The 18,610-nt window shown below is 39.1% G+C and overlaps 1 protein-coding gene across 1 annotated transcript in view; it reads left to right on the top strand.

The window, feature by feature from the left end:
• l(2)k09022 (HEAT repeat containing 1 homolog l(2)k09022) overlaps window positions 1–18,610 on the top strand; it is a 447,482-nt gene that overhangs the window by 384,182 nt on the left and 44,690 nt on the right. Inside the window, exon 37 of the mRNA XM_090374601.1 lies at window positions 16,736–16,840. Coding sequence (XP_090230727.1) covers window positions 16,736–16,840 — 105 coding nt within the window. The remainder of the gene's footprint in view (window positions 1–16,735; window positions 16,841–18,610) is intronic.

The raw sequence follows: 18,610 nt of genomic DNA, 5'->3' as shown, positions 1-18,610 counted from the left end.
ATATTTGTCCAAGACCCTCTGGGGGTACCCACACTTCCTGAGGTCTGCCGTTACTCTGCAAATTTCCATTTCCTTATCCTCGGGGGTATTACAGTGGGTCCCCACCCTATTCAACAACGCCCTGGCTACACTATTCTTATGATGATAAGCCTGTGCTGAACTGTAATGAACATACTGGCCACAGCACATAGGCTTTCTATAAATCGTTGTCTTAATTCTAGACCCATAGATCCAGAAACGGGAGGGACTCGGCTTTTTCCACCTCAGAGGTGAATTGTATAAATGGGGAGAAGCTGTTAAGTAAACTGAGCATCTCATCTTCCTTCCCCTTTTTTAAAATGGTGAACGTATCGTCCACATATCTCCTCCACTCGCGCATGGGGAAATCCAACTGATGAAACATCCTGGTTTCTAGTTCCTCCATTGCCAAATTGGCCACAATGGCACTAATGGGGGAAACCATGGCTGTGCCGTGGACCTGCTTGTACATAACTTTTTGAAAGATCATGGTAGTGCTAGTGAGGCAAAACTCAACTCAAAAGCTGATGAGATACGGGTTAGGATTGCGGCTATTTTAAGTCAGGCCAGGACGGCGCATTCTAATCTTAGCCAGCTTAGAAAGGATGAGGATATTATAATGTTACCTGCCGATAAAGGCAGATCCACAGTTATACTGAACAAAGAAGATTATTGTGCAAAAGCTCTGGATCTTTTACAGGATACCAATATATATAAAGTTACCCATCGAAATCCGTTAGCTGGTTTGGAGAGACAAGTTAACAACATCATACAGGGCTGGCATAAGGCTGGTAAAATAACTAAAGAAGTTTATTGGACTCTTCATGCCTCAGGATGTCGATTACCCCGGTTCTATGGCCTCCCAAAGATGCACAAGGTGGGCATTCCATTGAGGCCAATAGTATCGTTTGTGGGTAGTCCCACCTATGCCTTATCTGGATTTTTAGCTAGAGTTATTGCTCCTATAGTGGGATGTTCCAGTTTAGTAGTTAAGGATAGCAAGGAATTTGTGAACTTTATAAGAAGCCAGTCTATAGGTGAAGATGAACTTCACCTATAGACTTCACATCTCGTTTGACGTTGTATCTCTGTTCACATGTATCCCCATTGGACATGGGGTACATTCTGTAAGGTTGGCCTTGGAGTAGGATGATAACTTAAGTGCTAGATGTTTACTAAGTATTGATGATATTTGTAAAGGCGTTGAGTTTTGCCTCGCTAGCACTACCATGATCTTTCAAAAGTTATGTACAAGCAGGTCCATGGCACGGCCATGGGTTCCCCCATTAGTGCCATTGTGGCCAATTTGGCAATGGAGGAACTGGAAACCAGGATGTTTCATCAGTTGGATTTCCCCCATGCGCGAGTGGAGGAGATATGTGGACAATACGTTCACCATTTTAAAAAAGGGGAAGGAAGATGAGGTGCTCAGTTTACTTAACAGCTTCTCCCCATTTATGCAGTTCACCTCGGAGGTGGAAAAAGCTGGGTCTAGAATTAAGACAACGATTTATAGAAAGCCTATGTGCCGTGGCCAGTATGTTCATTACAGCTCAGCACAGGCTTATCATCATAAGAATAGTGTAGCCAGGGCATTGTTGAATAGGGTGGGGACCTACTGTAGTACCCCCGAGATCCTCTGGGGGTACCCACACTTCCTGAGGTCTGCCGTTACTCTGCAAATTTCCATTTCCTTATCCTCGGGGGTACTACAGGTACAGACACGAACATACCTGTAGTACCCCCGAGGATAAGGAAATGGAAATTTGCAGAGTAACGGCAGACCTCAGGAAGTGTGGGTACCCCCAGAGGATCTTGGAAAAATATATTTATAGGGTAGAGTCCAATCGTAGGGAGTCGCCTGCCCCTGTGGTTACCGCATACATTCCTTACTATCCAGGCCTTTCAGAATGCATTGTACGGGCACTGCGGGAGTGTCAGACCTGCTGTGTGCAACTTCCGGGACGGAGATTGCACACAGTGGTGTCTCAAGTTAAAGATCCCATAGCCCAGGACTATACTAGTAGTGTGGTCTATGAGATTAAGTGCCCGGATTGTGAGGAATGTTATGTGGGGGGGGCAATGTTTAAAAAACCGTCTCGGGGAGCACACAACCGCTATTAAGACTGCTAGTTATGCAAGGTCTGCCGTGGCAGAGCATTTCTGGGATAAGCAGCATCGGATCTCCCCTGAAGATGCGGTCATTACAGACTGTGCCCATGGATTTTGGGAACGCAAGTGGCTCGAGAGCTTGCGAATCGGTTCATCCAGTCATAATACTATTAACAGGGACAGGAGGACATGTTTACACCCCCTGTTTGAGGTGGTTGTCCTCAGATGGGATGACCAGTTCTGTTTGGCACGCTCCCGAGCCACTTCCGTTTCCGATGCACGCGTGGGGAATGCCAACCATGTGTCTGATGGACCACGTGAATGAGTGCCATGGGTCTGCAACTTAAGAATGTGTCATTGCAGTAATAGTATACTGTTGAAGAAGGAGACAGCAGTCTCGAAAAGCTTCAGGTTTTATCGCTTTTAATCCAGTTTATTTTAGATAATTTAATTGCTTCGGTATATTTTTAACGTTTTATCGTAATGTATTGTAATATATTAGTCTTCCGATAGTGTATCACATTATTTCATTATTTTTATAGTAAAAATTTTTTATTCCTTGGCTGGTGTTTGTCTTTAATTATTGCAGTATGGAATTTTCCAGCCTCATAGGCCTGTTTGAAGAAATGGTTTGACTGTTGGTGATCCTGCTCAGATAGCTGACAAACTGAATGAGTATTTTGCATTTACTGAATGAGTATTTTGCAGAAATTCTGTAGGGAAGTGAAGAAAAAAAGCTTATTAAACTCTAAGAGGGAGCAAAATGATTTTGTAATAACTGAGAGCAAAGTTGAGAAATTGTTGAAGTTAAACATAAGAAAGGCACCTGTAATGGATGGAATCTTTCCAGTTATATTAAAGGAGGCAGGAAAGGAGATAAGCAAACCCTTAGCAGTAATTATGAGAGCATTGTTGGGCTCAGGAGAAGGTCCCCACAGGCTGGAGATGTGCAAATGTATCTCCAATTCACAAAGGGGGATCAAAGGGACAAGTAATTCAAACAAACTTCTCTTCCAGGGAAGATAATGGAGTCACTGGTTAAAGAAGCATTGCAGGATCATCTAGACAAGACTGTAGTAATAATTCAGACACAGTACAGTGTCTGAATTCCTTTTTACTTCTTTGATTGGGTACTATATTGTGATCACAGAGGAACTGGATGAAAAAAATACATTTGATATCATATACAGTAAGCCCTTGATTTAACAGACTAATAGGGGAAAGGGGGGGTGTCCGTTAATGCCAAAAGTCCATGAAATCGAATGTAACCTGTGGGTTCTTAATGTAAAAAAAATCTTTAATACAATACACGGTATTGTACAATATAAAATTATGTTGCAATTTGGCCTTTGATTTATGGATATCAGAAACAGTGTTTTTTTACGCTGTAAATTTTACAAACACATGCTACTGAGACGCCTTGTTCTAGTTTCTCAATTAGCTCTAATTTCTGTGCCACATTTAAGTTCACACACTTTCTTTTAACTGCTCTATCACTTGATGCCATTTTAATTGTAAGGATTGCAAAATTATTTAATAAATAAATAAAGTCACAATTTTTTTTTTTTTTTTGGTAGTTGTTGGCGCACCGGCTTTTGTGGCCATAATGCACCTCCCAAGGGTTTTGCAGTACTTTGATCCAAGCCCAAGGCGGGATTTGAACCCGCGACTTTTGGGTTGCCAGGCAGGCACTTTACCCACCCGGCTAGCCCGTCCGGCTAAAGTCACAATTCAGAAATCACAGAAACACTTTGTATACAACCTGACAGCATGATAACTTGAGGCAGACTGAGACCTAAACAAAGCGTGTCGGTAGACCTGCAGTTTAGTGTCCCGAGTCACATTCAGCTTGCAAGTCACTGCCTGCTCTTATCTGTTATCTGCAATCTGTGAAAACAGCTATTTGAACATGTTTTCAGAAAGAATAAAAAACAATTTCCTGAATTTGATTATAAAAATAAAAGTAGGTAATTATCAAAACAATAATGGAAATAGGTAATTATTATTAACTTTTAATTAATAATAACACTGAAGTTTTATATAACCTAAAAAAAAAAATAATATGGTCAAGATTAATATGTACATTACTGTATTATTATTTGTCTGGTCTGTTAAATCGAGAGTTTACTGTACCTGGATTTCAGGAAAGCTTTATATGGTTGCACATGGAAGACTGCTGTACAAATTGGAGCAGTGTAGCATTAAGGGCAAGTTGCCGCAATGTATAAAAGGATGGTTGGAGTGGAAGAAGACAGAGAGTGGTAATCAATGGATACTGATCTTCGTCGACTAATGTTAGTAGTGGAGTCCCTCGAGGTTTGGTGTTCGGCCAATTGTTGTTTTGTATATTTATCAAGGATATTGATGAAGGTACACTGAGTGGACAGAAATCATGGATACCTACCTACCTACCTATCTAGCAACAGGTAGGCCTACCTTTCACCCAGGTAAGGGCAGCCACATGGCGAGGCATTGAGTCCACCAGTTCACGAAAGCATTCCACAGGTATTTCCATCTCCATCTATGCTTGCTGCACCACTGTCCATAATTCTGTTGCATTTCTGGGTGGAGGATCCAAAGCTGAAACGGACTTTTGTACATCATCCCAAATATGCTCCACAAGGTTCATGTTCGATGAATGGGGAGGTCATTTCATGGTAGTAAAATCTGTGCAATGCTCTTCGAACCATGTTCTAGTTACCACAGCTCTGTGGGGAGGCGCATTGTCTTGCTGGAAGAGTTTGTTGCCCTGTGGGTGCATGACGACCATGATGTGATGCAGATGGTCTGCAAGAATGGACACGTAACCTGGACCATTCAGAGATGCACCTAGGTGTACCAAAGGTCAATGTGTGGCAGTTGAACACGACCCGGACCATTACCAACTGTATACCTGCCCGAACAGCTCCTTGTTGATATGATGTGTGCATAGCTTCGTGTGGTTTCTGCCAGATATGCACCCTCCTGTCCACTCAAAATAACTGGAAACGGAACTCATTGGATCAGGAGACTCATCTCCAATAATCCAAGGTCCAGTGCCGATGTTCTTTTGCCTAAATGAGGCTTAGAGTCCTGTGTCATGGTGTTAGCAATGGGATTCTGGTGTGCTGGCGGCTCCCATAACCTATTGCAGCTAATGATCGCCTGATGGTCTTGATGGAGATATTTCTGGAATCTCCCTCATTGAAGTCGGTGGTGATTTGTGCCACTGTTGCTCTCCAGTTGACACTGAAACAATGCGAGTTAGACGTTGATGGCCACGTTCATTCTCCAGCCACGGCGCTGTCCATGATGAGATATTATTCTGGAAATAGTGTTTGCCGATACATTCTTGATACTGTCGAATGAGGATAGTGCAATTTCTATACCACCACTGCAATAGAGTGACCCATGCATCGGGCACTCACTATCATCACTCTTTCAGAATCTGTAAACTCACAACGTGTATCCATACTGACATTGAATTACCGTCTACGTGAATTCAGTGATGCAGTGTACCTATATACCTGCAAAGTGGTGGATTTGCACACTACTGAGAGGGATGACAGCGTTGTGTTGCCCAGGAACGAGGTATCCCACGGATTCTGCTCTTTCCATGTATATCCGGCTTAATGTCAAAGTTTCGTATGATACAAAGGTTGGCAGGGTTGTTGATGACAGTATGCTACTGCAACAAGATCTAGAAAAGTTGGGCAGATGGGCTCAGGAGTGGCAACTGAAGTTTAACATTGACAAATGCAAAGCACTGCATATGTAACTCCAAGGAAATGTATCAAGTGTGTGGTACTATACTCAGGGTAGTGGAGAATGAAAAAGACCTGTGGGTAATTGTGCAGTTCAGATATGAAGTTTTCTGAGCAGTGCAAACATGCTGCCAGAGCAGGTCATGGGGTTTTGTCAGTGATATACAGGAATTTTGCTAGCAGCGATAAGGAGATGATTATCCCCTTGTATAAGGCAATGGCCAGGCCACACGTTGAGCAAATACTGAGTATTTAAGCTATCAACTTCCATATGTCATTGTGGAAGTAATGCTGTGAAAGCTTGCTTTCTTGCATCATATCCATAAACTTTCTGTAATGCTTACAGCATCTTTTCAGCACTTTTCCCAAGTTTAAAGAACTTGATGTTAGCATGCTGTTCAAACTCTACATTCTGCAATTAATCAGCTGTGCACATGAGTGTGGTGGTCAAGCCAGTTCCCACTTGGCATGCCTGCACACCAAGGTCAATATCAATGCCCCACAAAATCTTACAACAATAGCGCAAACTATTTAAATACTGGCATGCAATTCCAGGGAATTTTTGAATGTACTACATATATATATTTTACTGCTTTTACCCACATGACTGAGTCTTACACTTGAGTCAGATTTTATTAAAAAATGACCATCTAGCAGCTGATTTTAAATTTTTACAAATTATTAACTTGTATATATACAGAAAACTCTAAAATCCAGCATCTTCAAAGATTGAGAGGTTCCAGATTTTAGAGAGATATACCTATTGGTGGAACCAATAGGTGTATCTCTCTAAAAGAACAGGCATGTTTACAGTATGGCAGTGAATACAATTATTAACTGTATTTAACAGTCACATTGGCTTGAACAATGGTACATTCAAATGCATGTGCTAGTGCACTCTTCTGGAATGCAAACAAGTTTGCATTCCAACAGCAAACATTGCTTAGTATTATCTGGGAAAACAGTAGTCACTGGACGAATCCATGATCCTCTGTAGGAGTCATCTACTTTTTAGACAAAATACATACAAAACCATCTGTTGCATCAAATACTGGTGTTGCTTGGAGTGATGATTTTTCACAGTTGAGTTCTCTTCCATTTCTTAAAAAGCTCTGCCTATTTGTTTCAGTGCTCCAGAAAAATAATACAATTAGTTATTTTGAGATGCTTGCAAGTCATATTTTTTCAGATTCTTGTGAACAAAAACAAGGCTAACACAGCCACCGCAAAATGTGAATCAGTTGTGAAAATTTGCTTACGAATGAATGAGTGGCAAGTTGTTTACCATGGAAGAGCTGAAAATTTTATTGGGATTAGTTCTTCACACGGGGACAGTTCATACACTAAGAATACAATTCACTGCCGGAATGCACATGTGCATCAAAATGAGTGCTGTGTCATAGTGCAGATATGCAGTCATTCAGTTGCAGGCAATAAATGGAGCACTGCAAAAGGAAAGGCATGTGAAATGAACAACTAATGGTTATCGGCACACTAACTGGACCATGGGCTATTTGCATTGTGGCTGGGATTTTGCTTAGTATCAAGTGCACTGTCTAGGGAGAGATATAAAAGCTGTGTACTTGGTTTACAGTTTCATATGTTCTTTTCTTCTGTTGAAGTTATTTTATCTAGTTTAGTATTTTTCACAAGAAGAAAAGGTAAAATTTTGCAAAGATTATTGAATTTTAATTTTTTAGTTGGTGGTTAATTAAAAAAAATAATAATAATAAAAACATCATCCTTAGTGTGCATGTGTCTACTGATAGAAGTTTGTGTAAGAAGTGTTTTCCTATAAAATTTTGCCCTAAAGGTCTGTATAATAGATCCACATTCTGAGACATCAGGACTGAAAAGGAACAGTGATGAGTAGTATGTTGAAGCTGATGACATTGACTCAGCTCTTTTTATTATGTCAGCCAATACTGAAATAGAATTCTATTCTAAATCTCATTCAAATGCATCTTTCGATGTTAGTATGCTACAAAACAACAGATGTCGATGATTCTCTTCACATATAAAATCTCTCCCACTTACTAAAAAGTGGTTCCTGCTTGTTCCAGTTTAAAATTTGAAAATTTTTTAATTTTTTAAGTTACTTGTGAACAAAACCAATGCTTACACAGCCACTGTAAGTTGTGAAGCAGCAGGTGTGAAAACTTGCATAAACAAATGAATAGAAAGATATTCACATGGAGGAAAGTGAAAATTTTCCTCCATGTGAACATAAAAATTTTCTTGGGGTTAGTTCCTTACACAGGGACAGTTCATGCACCAAAAATCCAAGATTACTGGGAGAAAAAAACCCACTATTTGCAAATAGATGCTTTAAACCATTCATGAGGAGAAACAGATTTTTAGTAATAATGAGATGCCTACACTTTGCCCAAAACCTTGAAATGCCTACAGACCATCTTTATAAAATCCAGCCTTTATTGGACCACCTAAACAGCGCAATGCTAAAAATTTATTATCTAGGAAAACAGCTGTCACTGGATGAATCTATGATCCTCTGAAGTGGTTGTCTACCTTTTAGACACTGCCTACAAAATAAAGGACACAAGTATGGCATAAAACTGTACATGCTGACTGAGCCAAACAGTCTACTACTGAAGTGTTCAGCTTACACAGGAGCATAGGGTGAAATGAGAGGGAAAAGGTATGCTGCAAATGTAGTTATGAAACTTTTGGAAGGGAAACTGTACATTGGACATTCTTTGCATATGGATAATATTTACAATTCCTATACTCTTGCAACACACAATTACTCAAGGCCAACATGTACTGTATTGGTATGTTACATGTTTGCCTTGGTACTGTTAACAAAAAAAAAAAAAAAAAAAAAAATTCAAAGAATATCTCAACTGCAAAGCAAAAAATGTGTGAAAGTGTATGCAGGTCTTATGCCAATTGTGTGGTTCTTTCAATATGGAAAGCCCAAAGAGATGTTCTAATAATTTCTACCGAGTTCAAGCACAAAATAATAGAAGTCAGAAACAAGAGCCGCCAAACAAAGATGAAGCCCAAAACCATTACTGAATGTAACAAATACATATCTAGAATAGATTGTAAAGACCAAATGATGGCTTACTATTTAACTTAAACTTATTATTTTTTTTAATTTATACATTTATTTCACTCTAAAAAGGTATCTTTTTAATTTGGTGGTGATCTATAATTGTTTATTTAGTACCTCTATATAAAGAATAAAATTATTATACAGTTGTGTCCCCCATATCCGCTGATTCAGTTACCCGTAGTTAACCACGAAAAAAAAAAAAATGTAACATGTACTACTTGCGTGTCCAATACGATGCTTCTCTTTGTTTTTTCAAATGTCACGTGTGGTTTGGTCACCAACATTATAATGGTTCTTTAGAGATTTAACGGATGCATGGTTTTCAAACTTTTGAATGATTTCAAGTTTTTGTTTAATTTGAAAGCACAATTCTTGCATTTGCCCGTCATTTTCGTGATTTATAAACAAAAAAATAATAATTCTGACATCCCTGACATAAATAACGAAACAAAATTTGTCCTTTTGCGTTGCAACGGAACACAACAATCGATGCGACACACTAAATCGAACTTAACATTTGGTCTCTCTCTCTCTCTCTCTTTTTTTTTCTTTTTTGAGCATTAGGTGTGAAGACAGTGGGGGTTGCAAGATAATAGGTACACTAATCTCCCAATGATGACTTATAACGCTGGTTCTTGTCACTTATTTATGACTTGCAAAATATCTGTTTATACCTATTCTAGTTATTACTTGAATTTTAAGATTTCTGGTCGATTTTTTTTTTTTTTTTAAATTTGGAGTCTTGAAGTGTCCCGGTTAATCCAATCCCAGTAAATCGAGAGTCTGCTGTACTTTATTATTACCATATTTAATGTTGGTAATGTTTTACTGTGTGTTTAATTTATCAGTTAAACTTTATTATATGTATGTATGTTCAAGAGGTGTTCGCTTATATCTGCGGTTTCAGCCATCCACGCTAGGTCTTGAAACGTATCCGCCATGAGTATGGGGGTCTTACTGTGTATATATATAAGTTGTAATTATGAATTGTAATTTTGTTCATAGTTATATTATTGTAATAATTATCATATAACATATTTTTTTAATATTATATATATAAATCCGAAATTAAGCAGAGGGGTAAAATATAAATGTAGTATAAAAATAAATAAAAAATAAAAAAGCTAACATCAGTGGCAGCAGAAAAGTAGAAACCACTATATGTTGCATATAATAAACTAAAATAAGCGTGACGATTTGCTAATGCTGCGCCCATACTGCCATCTATAGCCTAATTTGTTTCTATATATTTTCAGTTCAACTATTGTTTTGTCAGCGGTATAGTTTAGCCATGCGAATACTAGGCTTCTTGTCTTATTATTTTTCACTGCATAAGGGCCACCGCTTTGCAAATCTATTGCATCAGTGGTTTGATTTTAGTATCATTCCGTTGTTGCATGGATTTGTTTAGCATTTGAAATGCAGTGATTCCCTGACTATTATTGGCCTCGTGGTCCTCTATCGAGATGGGGCATAATGGTCAGTCTATTCTATTTTATTTTATTAATTATTATTTTCACTTCATTTGATCACGTATTGTTGGTAGTCCATGTTTCCATTAAATTTCTTTTGAATTGGCTTGTATTTTCTAAATTATATTAGGAACATTACTTCAACAGTACCCTCTTCTTCTTTATTCACCCCCCCCCCATTTTACCTTTAATTTTTGGTATTTTATTGGTTAAGTTTATTTTCACTCTACTGGTTTGCCATGCTACTGGTATATATTTTATTTTAGTTTATATATATATATATACAGAGAGAAAGAGAATTATATATAGCAGGCAGAAAATTGAGTAGGTGTGCTGTAGAATAAAATAAATTACTTAGGGGTGCCGTTATTAAAAAAAGGTCAAAACCACTGATTTATGTGAAAGAATATTTCAAATTATGCTTCTGAATGCCTTTTGTGTCTTCAGTAAATACTTTAGAATTAAAATGAATTTATATTACATTTGCCTTGCTGTTATAAAGGTTGTTATTCAGGTTGCTATCACTAGGATGCTGAAGAATATCCCACACACACTTATGAAATTTCCTCTAAATGTGAAGGGACATGTAATGTGGAAAAGATGTCATCCATGCCATCAATCTGGCAAAAGGAAAGATACACCACAGTAAATCAAAGCAAGGCAAAAGAAGTGTCTGTAGAAGCCAGCATTTTGTTCTGACTGCTTTGCAGATTATCATAAAGAACTACAGTGAGATATAAAGTGAAGTTGAGTATTTAATATAACTGATATAAACTAGAAATATTTTCTTGCAAAAACTGTGGTGATTCTATTCAAAATGTTTGTGTGGTTGTTTTTTTTTTTTTTTTGCCAGATTAATTAAGGCTACAATGAATCAGTGCATTGTGTCTATGAATTTGCTTATATTCTGTAGTATTTTTTCCTGTTACACCAGATGAAAAGTCTCAGTTTTTGCAACATAAAAAACCCATGCAGGTAGCCAATGGTTTAATGGTTTTTGCCCTGCATAATTCGGCCTTGATGTAAAAAAAAAACAGAAAATGAGTCCATACAACATAAACCATCTTGCTCCAGACGTTCATCACATGGAGTGGAAAGGCAGAAATTATAACTAATCATTACTTTGCTGGTGATGCAAATTATTATTGTTGTTGTTGTTCTTATATTATTTCTTCGTGATTGGGGGTTCCATCTTGTGACTGGTATTGCTACCGAGTACACAGGGTGGTTGTTGTCATGTCTGGTGTTACTGTTGGTCGAGGAACTCTCTGACTATCCTACGGGTGTTCAGGAGTGTGACTTTCTGGAGTTCCTTGTACGTGTTCGCTGAGAAACCTATTGCTGCTAGGCTGTTACGTACGGTCTTTGGCACCATACCTATGGTTGTCACGATGATCGGGATGGTCGTTACTTGTTGCACATGCCACATCTCTTTGATCGCCTGTCTTAGGTTCGTGTACTTCCTGATTTTTTCCCCATGGGTTTTCTGCAGGTTGCCAGTGTTGTGTACCATTATGTCAATCAGATAGGTAGCCTTTTCCTTCTTGTCCACAAGGGTTATGTCCGGTCTGTTGTGTGGGATTGTCCTATCTGTTATTATGGCGTGGTCCCAGTGCAGCTTGTGGTTTGGGGTCTCTATTACTGCCTGGAGTTCGTACTTGTAGTACGGTACACTTTCTTCGACCAACTGGTATTTCCTTGCTAGCTTGTGATGTATTATCCTGGCTACCTGATCGTGTCTACGAGTGTACTCAGTCTGGGTAATCACCTTGCATCCCGCAGTGATGTGTTGGATCGTTTCTGAGGCCAGGTGGCATCGTCGACATGTGTCATCAGACACTCCGTGTTCCTTGGTGATGTATTTTCTATAGTTCCTGGTGTTGATTACTTGGTCTTGGCCGGCGAGCATGAATACTTCAGTCTCAGGGAAGAGCATCCCGCTCATGAGCTATGCATTGAAAGCAATTTTATCTTTGTGATCTTGATGGAGATCCTTGTAGTGTCTTCTCTGCCCATCTTTCTAGCTTCATTTGTACCTCCTGGTGGGGGGGGGGACTCCTCGCTTAGGTTGAGTGGGATATACTGCTTGTCTATCTTCCTTACGACCTGGTGGAGTGCTGCTGTATGTTTCTGGAAGTAATCCTTCAGGTTAACTATTGCTGTCTTCTGTTGCTGAATGAGGTCTATCAGGCTCCTTCCTCCTTCTTCCCGGGCAATTGTCAGTCTCTCCATGGCAGATTTCGGGTGGTGTTGGTGGCTCTTGGTCATTATTGTCCTTGTCTTTCTCATGATATCCTCCTGCTCGGCGTTAGTCCAATCAATGACCCCGAAGGAGTATGTTAGCACTGGGACTGCATAGGTGTTTATGGCTTTAACTGTGTTCCCTCCATTTAGCTTTGGTTTCAGCAGGTTTCTAAGTCTCTGATGGTATTTTTCGGTCAGGCAGGCCTTAATTTCCTTGTGATGTAACTGCTGAGCCTGCATCATCCCCAAGTATTTGTAGGCCTCTCCCTCTGCCGTGGCTTCGATCTCTTTACCACTCTGCAGCTGGTAGTTTCGGTTGACTAATTTTCCCTGACGTAATCCATGTGTCTTGCATTTGTCCAGACGAAATTCCATCCTAATATCATTACTCAATTCTTCGGTGATCTGGAGTAGTTGCTGAAGGTGCTTCTCGGTTCCCGCGTAGAGCTTGATGTCATCCATGTACATCAAGTAGGCGAGGGTGTACAGGTTCTTCCTTCCTTCTTTGAGGTTATATCCGTATTTGCTACTGTTAAGCATGGTAGATAGCGGGTTAAGTGCTCGACAGAACCACAATGGGCTCAGGGCATCTCCCTGAAAGATTCCTCTCCCGATGGGGATTGGTCTGGTTGTGACGTTTTTTGACCTTAATGATTGTACTCCATTTCGCCATCGTTTCTCCTAGAAAGTTTATAACTATCAGATTGGCTTTGTAGATGTTCATCGCCTATATTAGCCAGCTATGAGGCACGGAGTAATCTTGCTGTAATCGATGTAGGCTGTATACATGTTGCGGCACTTCTTGTAGGCTTGCTCCATAACCGTGGCATCTATGGTTAATTGTTCCTTGCATCCTTTCTGCTGTTCGGCCATTATGTGTTGGCTCTCCAAATGGTCTGATATCTTCCTGGTTATGAAGCTGGTCAGGATCTTGTACATTGTTGTGAGGCAGGTCATTGGCCTATATTTCACTGGGTTTCTTGTATCGTTGTCTTTAGGCTTCATATATGTGATTCTTTGAGTGAGAAACTTCGGGATTGTCTCTGGGTACCTTATCATTCGGGTGAACTGCTCTGCCAGATGCTTGTGTGTGTGCAAGTGAGCTTCTTGTACCAGTAGTTGTGGACATTAACTATTCCTGGAGTTCGCCAGTTTTGAGAGTTCATGATCATCTGTTTTACTTCTTCTTTTCCAGCTATCGGTATTTTTACAAATGAAAGTTTACTATCAGAGTTTACTATCCATTTATAATTTCTTGCAGTAACAGAAAACCCAATAAACCGGAAAAGTGTGAATTGTTTTTATTATTTTATGGTAGTGACCTCCAGAAATTTGTTTTAGAAAAATATCACAAAGACATTCAAAATTGATTCTTATAATGGAACATATGATAATGATGAGTGTAGTGCAATCTCCATTATAAAAATGACCTTTTAGAGAGATAAATGGCTTAGTTATATAGCGAAAATTTCATCTTCTTAGGTCTTGGAATGAATTACCAAGAAAAAAAAACTGTGTTATTGGGTTCTATATTTTCACGATACCTCCATTTATTCCCTTCTTTCCCGTCTTCTCCGAGATTCCTGTTTTTTTTTTTTTTTTTTTTTTTTTTTAGGAGCATTAGCAACTAAGGCCATATTGCTCCGGGATATGCGGTGGTCATTCTCTGACCTTTCCGCATCCTCCGTATTTGGTGGTGACGGGCTCGAACCCCGGTCTAATCAAGAAGTGTGTGCTACGCACTGCTGCTCCTTCCCACCTGGCTACGGAGGCGCCGCCGAGATTCCTGTAGAAGCCTCTTTGGTCCTCAGTGAAGATTCGGTTGTTTATTTTCCTCTGGGAGCTCTCTTTGTATTGGCGTAGTCTCTTGCTGAGTGCAAGGAGGTTCTGCTTATTATTATTATTGTTGCTCTTTATTTCTCCCTGATTGGGGGATTCCACTCCGTGATGGGTACTGCTACACAGGGTGGTTGTAATGTCTGGTGTTACTGTCAGTCGAGGAACTCTGTGACTATCCTACGGGTGTTCAGGATTGCGACTTTCTGGAGTTCCTTGTAGGTGTTCTCTAGGAGACCTATTGCTACTAGGCTGCTATGTCAATCAGGTAGGTAGCCTTTTCCATCTTTTCCACAGGGGTTATGTCCAGTCTGTTGTGTGGGATGGTCTTATCCGTTATTATGGCACGGTCCCAGTACAGCTTGTGTGTTTGGGTCTCTAGTACTGCCTGGGGTTCATACTTGTAGTATGGTACACTTTCTTTAGTCAACTGGTATTTCCTCGCTAGCTTCTGATGTATTATCCTGGCTACCTGGTCATGTCTATGAGTGTACTCAGTCTGGGTGGTCACCTTGCACCTCGCGGTGATGTATTGGATAATTTCTGAGGCCAGGTAGCATCGTCGACACATGTCATCTGACATTTTGGGCTCCTTTGTGATGTATTTTCTATAGTTTCTGGTGTTGATTACCTGGTCTTGGATGGCCAGGTAATCAGACTCAGGGAAGGGCATCCCGCTTATGAGCCATGCATTGGAAGCAATGTAAGCAATGTTATCGATGTGATCTTGATGGAGGTCATTGTAGTGTCTGCCATGGAGTGTGTCTTCTTTGCCCATCTTTCTATCTTAATTTCTTGTACCGTTTGGGCCGGAGGGGTTTCCTCACTTAGGTTGAGTGGAGTATAGCACTTATCTATCTTTCTTATGGCCTGGTGGAGTGGTGCTATGTTGGCCTCGAAGTAATCCTTCAGGTTAACTATCGCTGTTTTCTGTTGTTCTGTCAGGTCTTTCAGGCCCCTTCCTCCCTCTTTCCGAGGTATTGTTATTCTCTCCATTGCTGACTTTGGGTGGTGTTTGGCGACTCTTGGTCATCATTGTCCTTGTCTTTCGTATGATATCTTCTAGCTTGGTGTTAATCCAATCTATGACCCCGAATGTGTATGTTATTACTGGAGCTGCATAGGTGTTTATAGCTTTAACTGTATTCCCTCCATTCAATTTTGCTTTCAACAGGCTTCTGAGTCTCTGATGATATTTTTCGGTCAGGCACTTCTTGATTTCCTTGTGTTCCAACTGCTCAGCCTGCATCATCCCTAGGTATTTGTAGGTCTCTCCTTCTGTCATAGGTTCGATCTCTTTACCAGTTTGGCGCATTATAGCCTCAGCTGCTTATGCGCCAATAAAACTCAAATCAAATCAAAAATCAAATCAAATCTTTACCAGTCAGCAGCTGGTAGTTTTGGCCAACTAATTTTCCCTGGTGCAGTGTGTGGGTCTTGCATTTTTCTAGACCAAATTCCATCCTGATGTCTTTGCTGAATTCTGGATTATTATTATTATTAGCCATATGGTGCAAGGAAGCCTGAGGCTTATGCTGCACCAGCCAAAAAAAATTTTTTTTTGAATTACCCCAAGAGAGAGAGAGAGAGAGAGAAGGGAATCATCAAGAAAAAGAATGATGATGATATCTGGCTCAAGACCATGGGCTTGAACCCCTGGGGTTAAATATGTGACACTTCCTTTTGTGTGGAAAAAGAAACTTGATTCCTAAAAATACTTATTTAAGAATGCTATAGAATCAAAATCTATAAAAATATATTATAAGTTACACTAAAGCACATAGAAAGGACCCTTGCAAATATATGTGACAGCAAACATATTAAACTGCAAAAATGGAAGCGAGTAATACATCCGTGTTTATATTTTATGTCCAGAACTTTTTTTTTTTTTTCCCAGAAAAATCCAAAAGGTTTTCCAACATCACAAAGAAAGTTGGTATCTGTCTGGTGCCTTGCAATAATGTTTTGCAGTGAGTGGGGGGTAAAGAAGCACCACCACTGCCAGGTTGAGAAGCTTTTGGATTACAATAGCTAATTTACTTTGAAAACGGACAAATAATTGTTTGTTATCAAGTAGCAAAGTTCTAAAAGCCACAGTGTTAGGTGATTATTTTTGTCTAATTGAAGGCATTTCCTTGAAGTTTTACATACTTGATAGCGAAATTAAGTTTTATAAAAGGGGTGGGTACTAGTAAATTGATTTTAATCAATTTTATTTATATAATTAATAGGAACCTCTAGAACAGATACAAAAAGTGGAAGAGTGTGTCATTTCAGCTTTGCTCACCTTTGTTGTTAAATTATCAGAATCCACTTTCCGACCATTTTTCTTCAAGGTAAGTTTCTCTTTTTTTAATTTTTTTTGAAATTGGCTGAATAATTGGAAATTGTAGCACTTTTATCACTATTAGGCATAATACAGGTGGATTGTAGGAATAAATTCTCTCTCACCCCTCCACCCCATCCCAATTTTTTTTTATACAGGGAAGTTTTTTGAGAACTGTTCTCGATTAAAGCAAAAGTGGTGACCCTTTTAGATAGTGTTAGGCCTAACTGAATGGCAGATAAGCTTTGGCTGGTTTAATTTAGTAAAAAAAAAAAAAAAACCCACCATATATCCATTGAAAAAGGTGTTACATGAGTAAAATAGAAGGTACATAAAAAAATTAATACAGTCACTCTCTGACTTACTTAAGGGTTGTGTTCTGCTGAACTCTACGTAAGTCGGAATTTTCCTAAATGCTTATGCAGCACTCGCAGCTATGCGCACTGAATTTGATTGAAGCAAAAAAAGAAATGCTCGACAAACTTAAATAGAATTATTTATTCAATTTTTTCATCTCGTGCCCAGGAAAAATTACAAAGGTGTACAAAATTGCAAAATTATAAAATTACAAAAAGAGAGAGGAGACAGGCATAACATCAGCAAGTTTTACATTTCAAGCATCATTGCCAGAATTATCTCTCCAGCTGATAAGCACATCGCAGTGGAAGTTGAGGGCTGTGGAGATTTAGAAGGGGTATTTTCCAATTATCACAAAATTTCTCTGCAGCTGCAGAATCGGCACTGGCGACTTCATCACATACTTTAATGGAAACCAGTGCGATGCTTGAACCTATTAAACCACCTGTTGTATGCCACGAACTTGGCTTGTTCTTATATGCCATGCTTATTCATAATATCTTCATAAATACTTGTTGCTTTTGCTTGAATGGCCATTAGTTTCAGGGACAAATGCTTCCGAATCTGATTTCCATCCATATTATTAACAGCTTGTCCATCTTCGATATAGTACCTGAATGCTGTTTTGTGTTCACTGTTGATCTTAAATGCATTAATCCTTTAACATGTCTTTTACGTGCACTGTCCCTTAAAATAGTATTCACTGTTGAAGCAGCAAGACCTAATTCTGTGCAATAGATGAAAACTTTGTTCTGCTTCGTACTTCTTAATTAATCATCTTCATATCTAAATTAATTTTGTTTTGTTCCTAGCACTGCCAGCACTCTGTTAGTTCCTTTCCCTTCACCATAGTAATAAGTAAATAGGAATGAAGAGAAGATAAGATTCTGAAAATTTATTTATGTTTTTTATATGATTGAAGATATTGGTGAAGGAGAATACACATTCCACCATAATAACGTAAAAACCCACAGAATTCCAGTTATCAGTATTATCACGGCAAGTTGTTAGCATTGAAGAGTTGAAAATTTTATTGGGATTAGTTCTTTACACGGAGACAGTTCATGCACCAAGAATACACGTTCACTGCCCGAATGCACATGCATCAAAATGAGTGTTGTGTCATAGTGCATATATGCAGTCATTCAGTTGCAGGCAATAAATGAAGCACTGCAAAATTTGATGCAATAAGATTGAGGTTACTACCTGTTTATAATAGATTGCACTAACGAAAAGCACAGTAAACCAGAAAAGTGCGAATTGTTTTTATTATTTTATGGTAGTGACCTCCAGAAATGTGTTTTAGAAAAATATCACAAAGACGTTCAAAATTGATTCTTATAATGGAACATATGATAACGATGAGTGTAGTGCAATTTCCATTATAAAAATGACCTTTTAGAGAGATAAATAGCTTAGTTAT

Source organism: Mastigoproctus giganteus, chromosome 5 (genome assembly GCF_048544385.1).
Source record: "Mastigoproctus giganteus isolate SK-2022 chromosome 5, ASM4854438v1, whole genome shotgun sequence".
NCBI classification, from domain to species: Eukaryota; Metazoa; Arthropoda; class Arachnida; order Uropygi; family Thelyphonidae; genus Mastigoproctus; species Mastigoproctus giganteus.
This window is presented reverse-complemented; position numbering and strand designations above follow the sequence as displayed.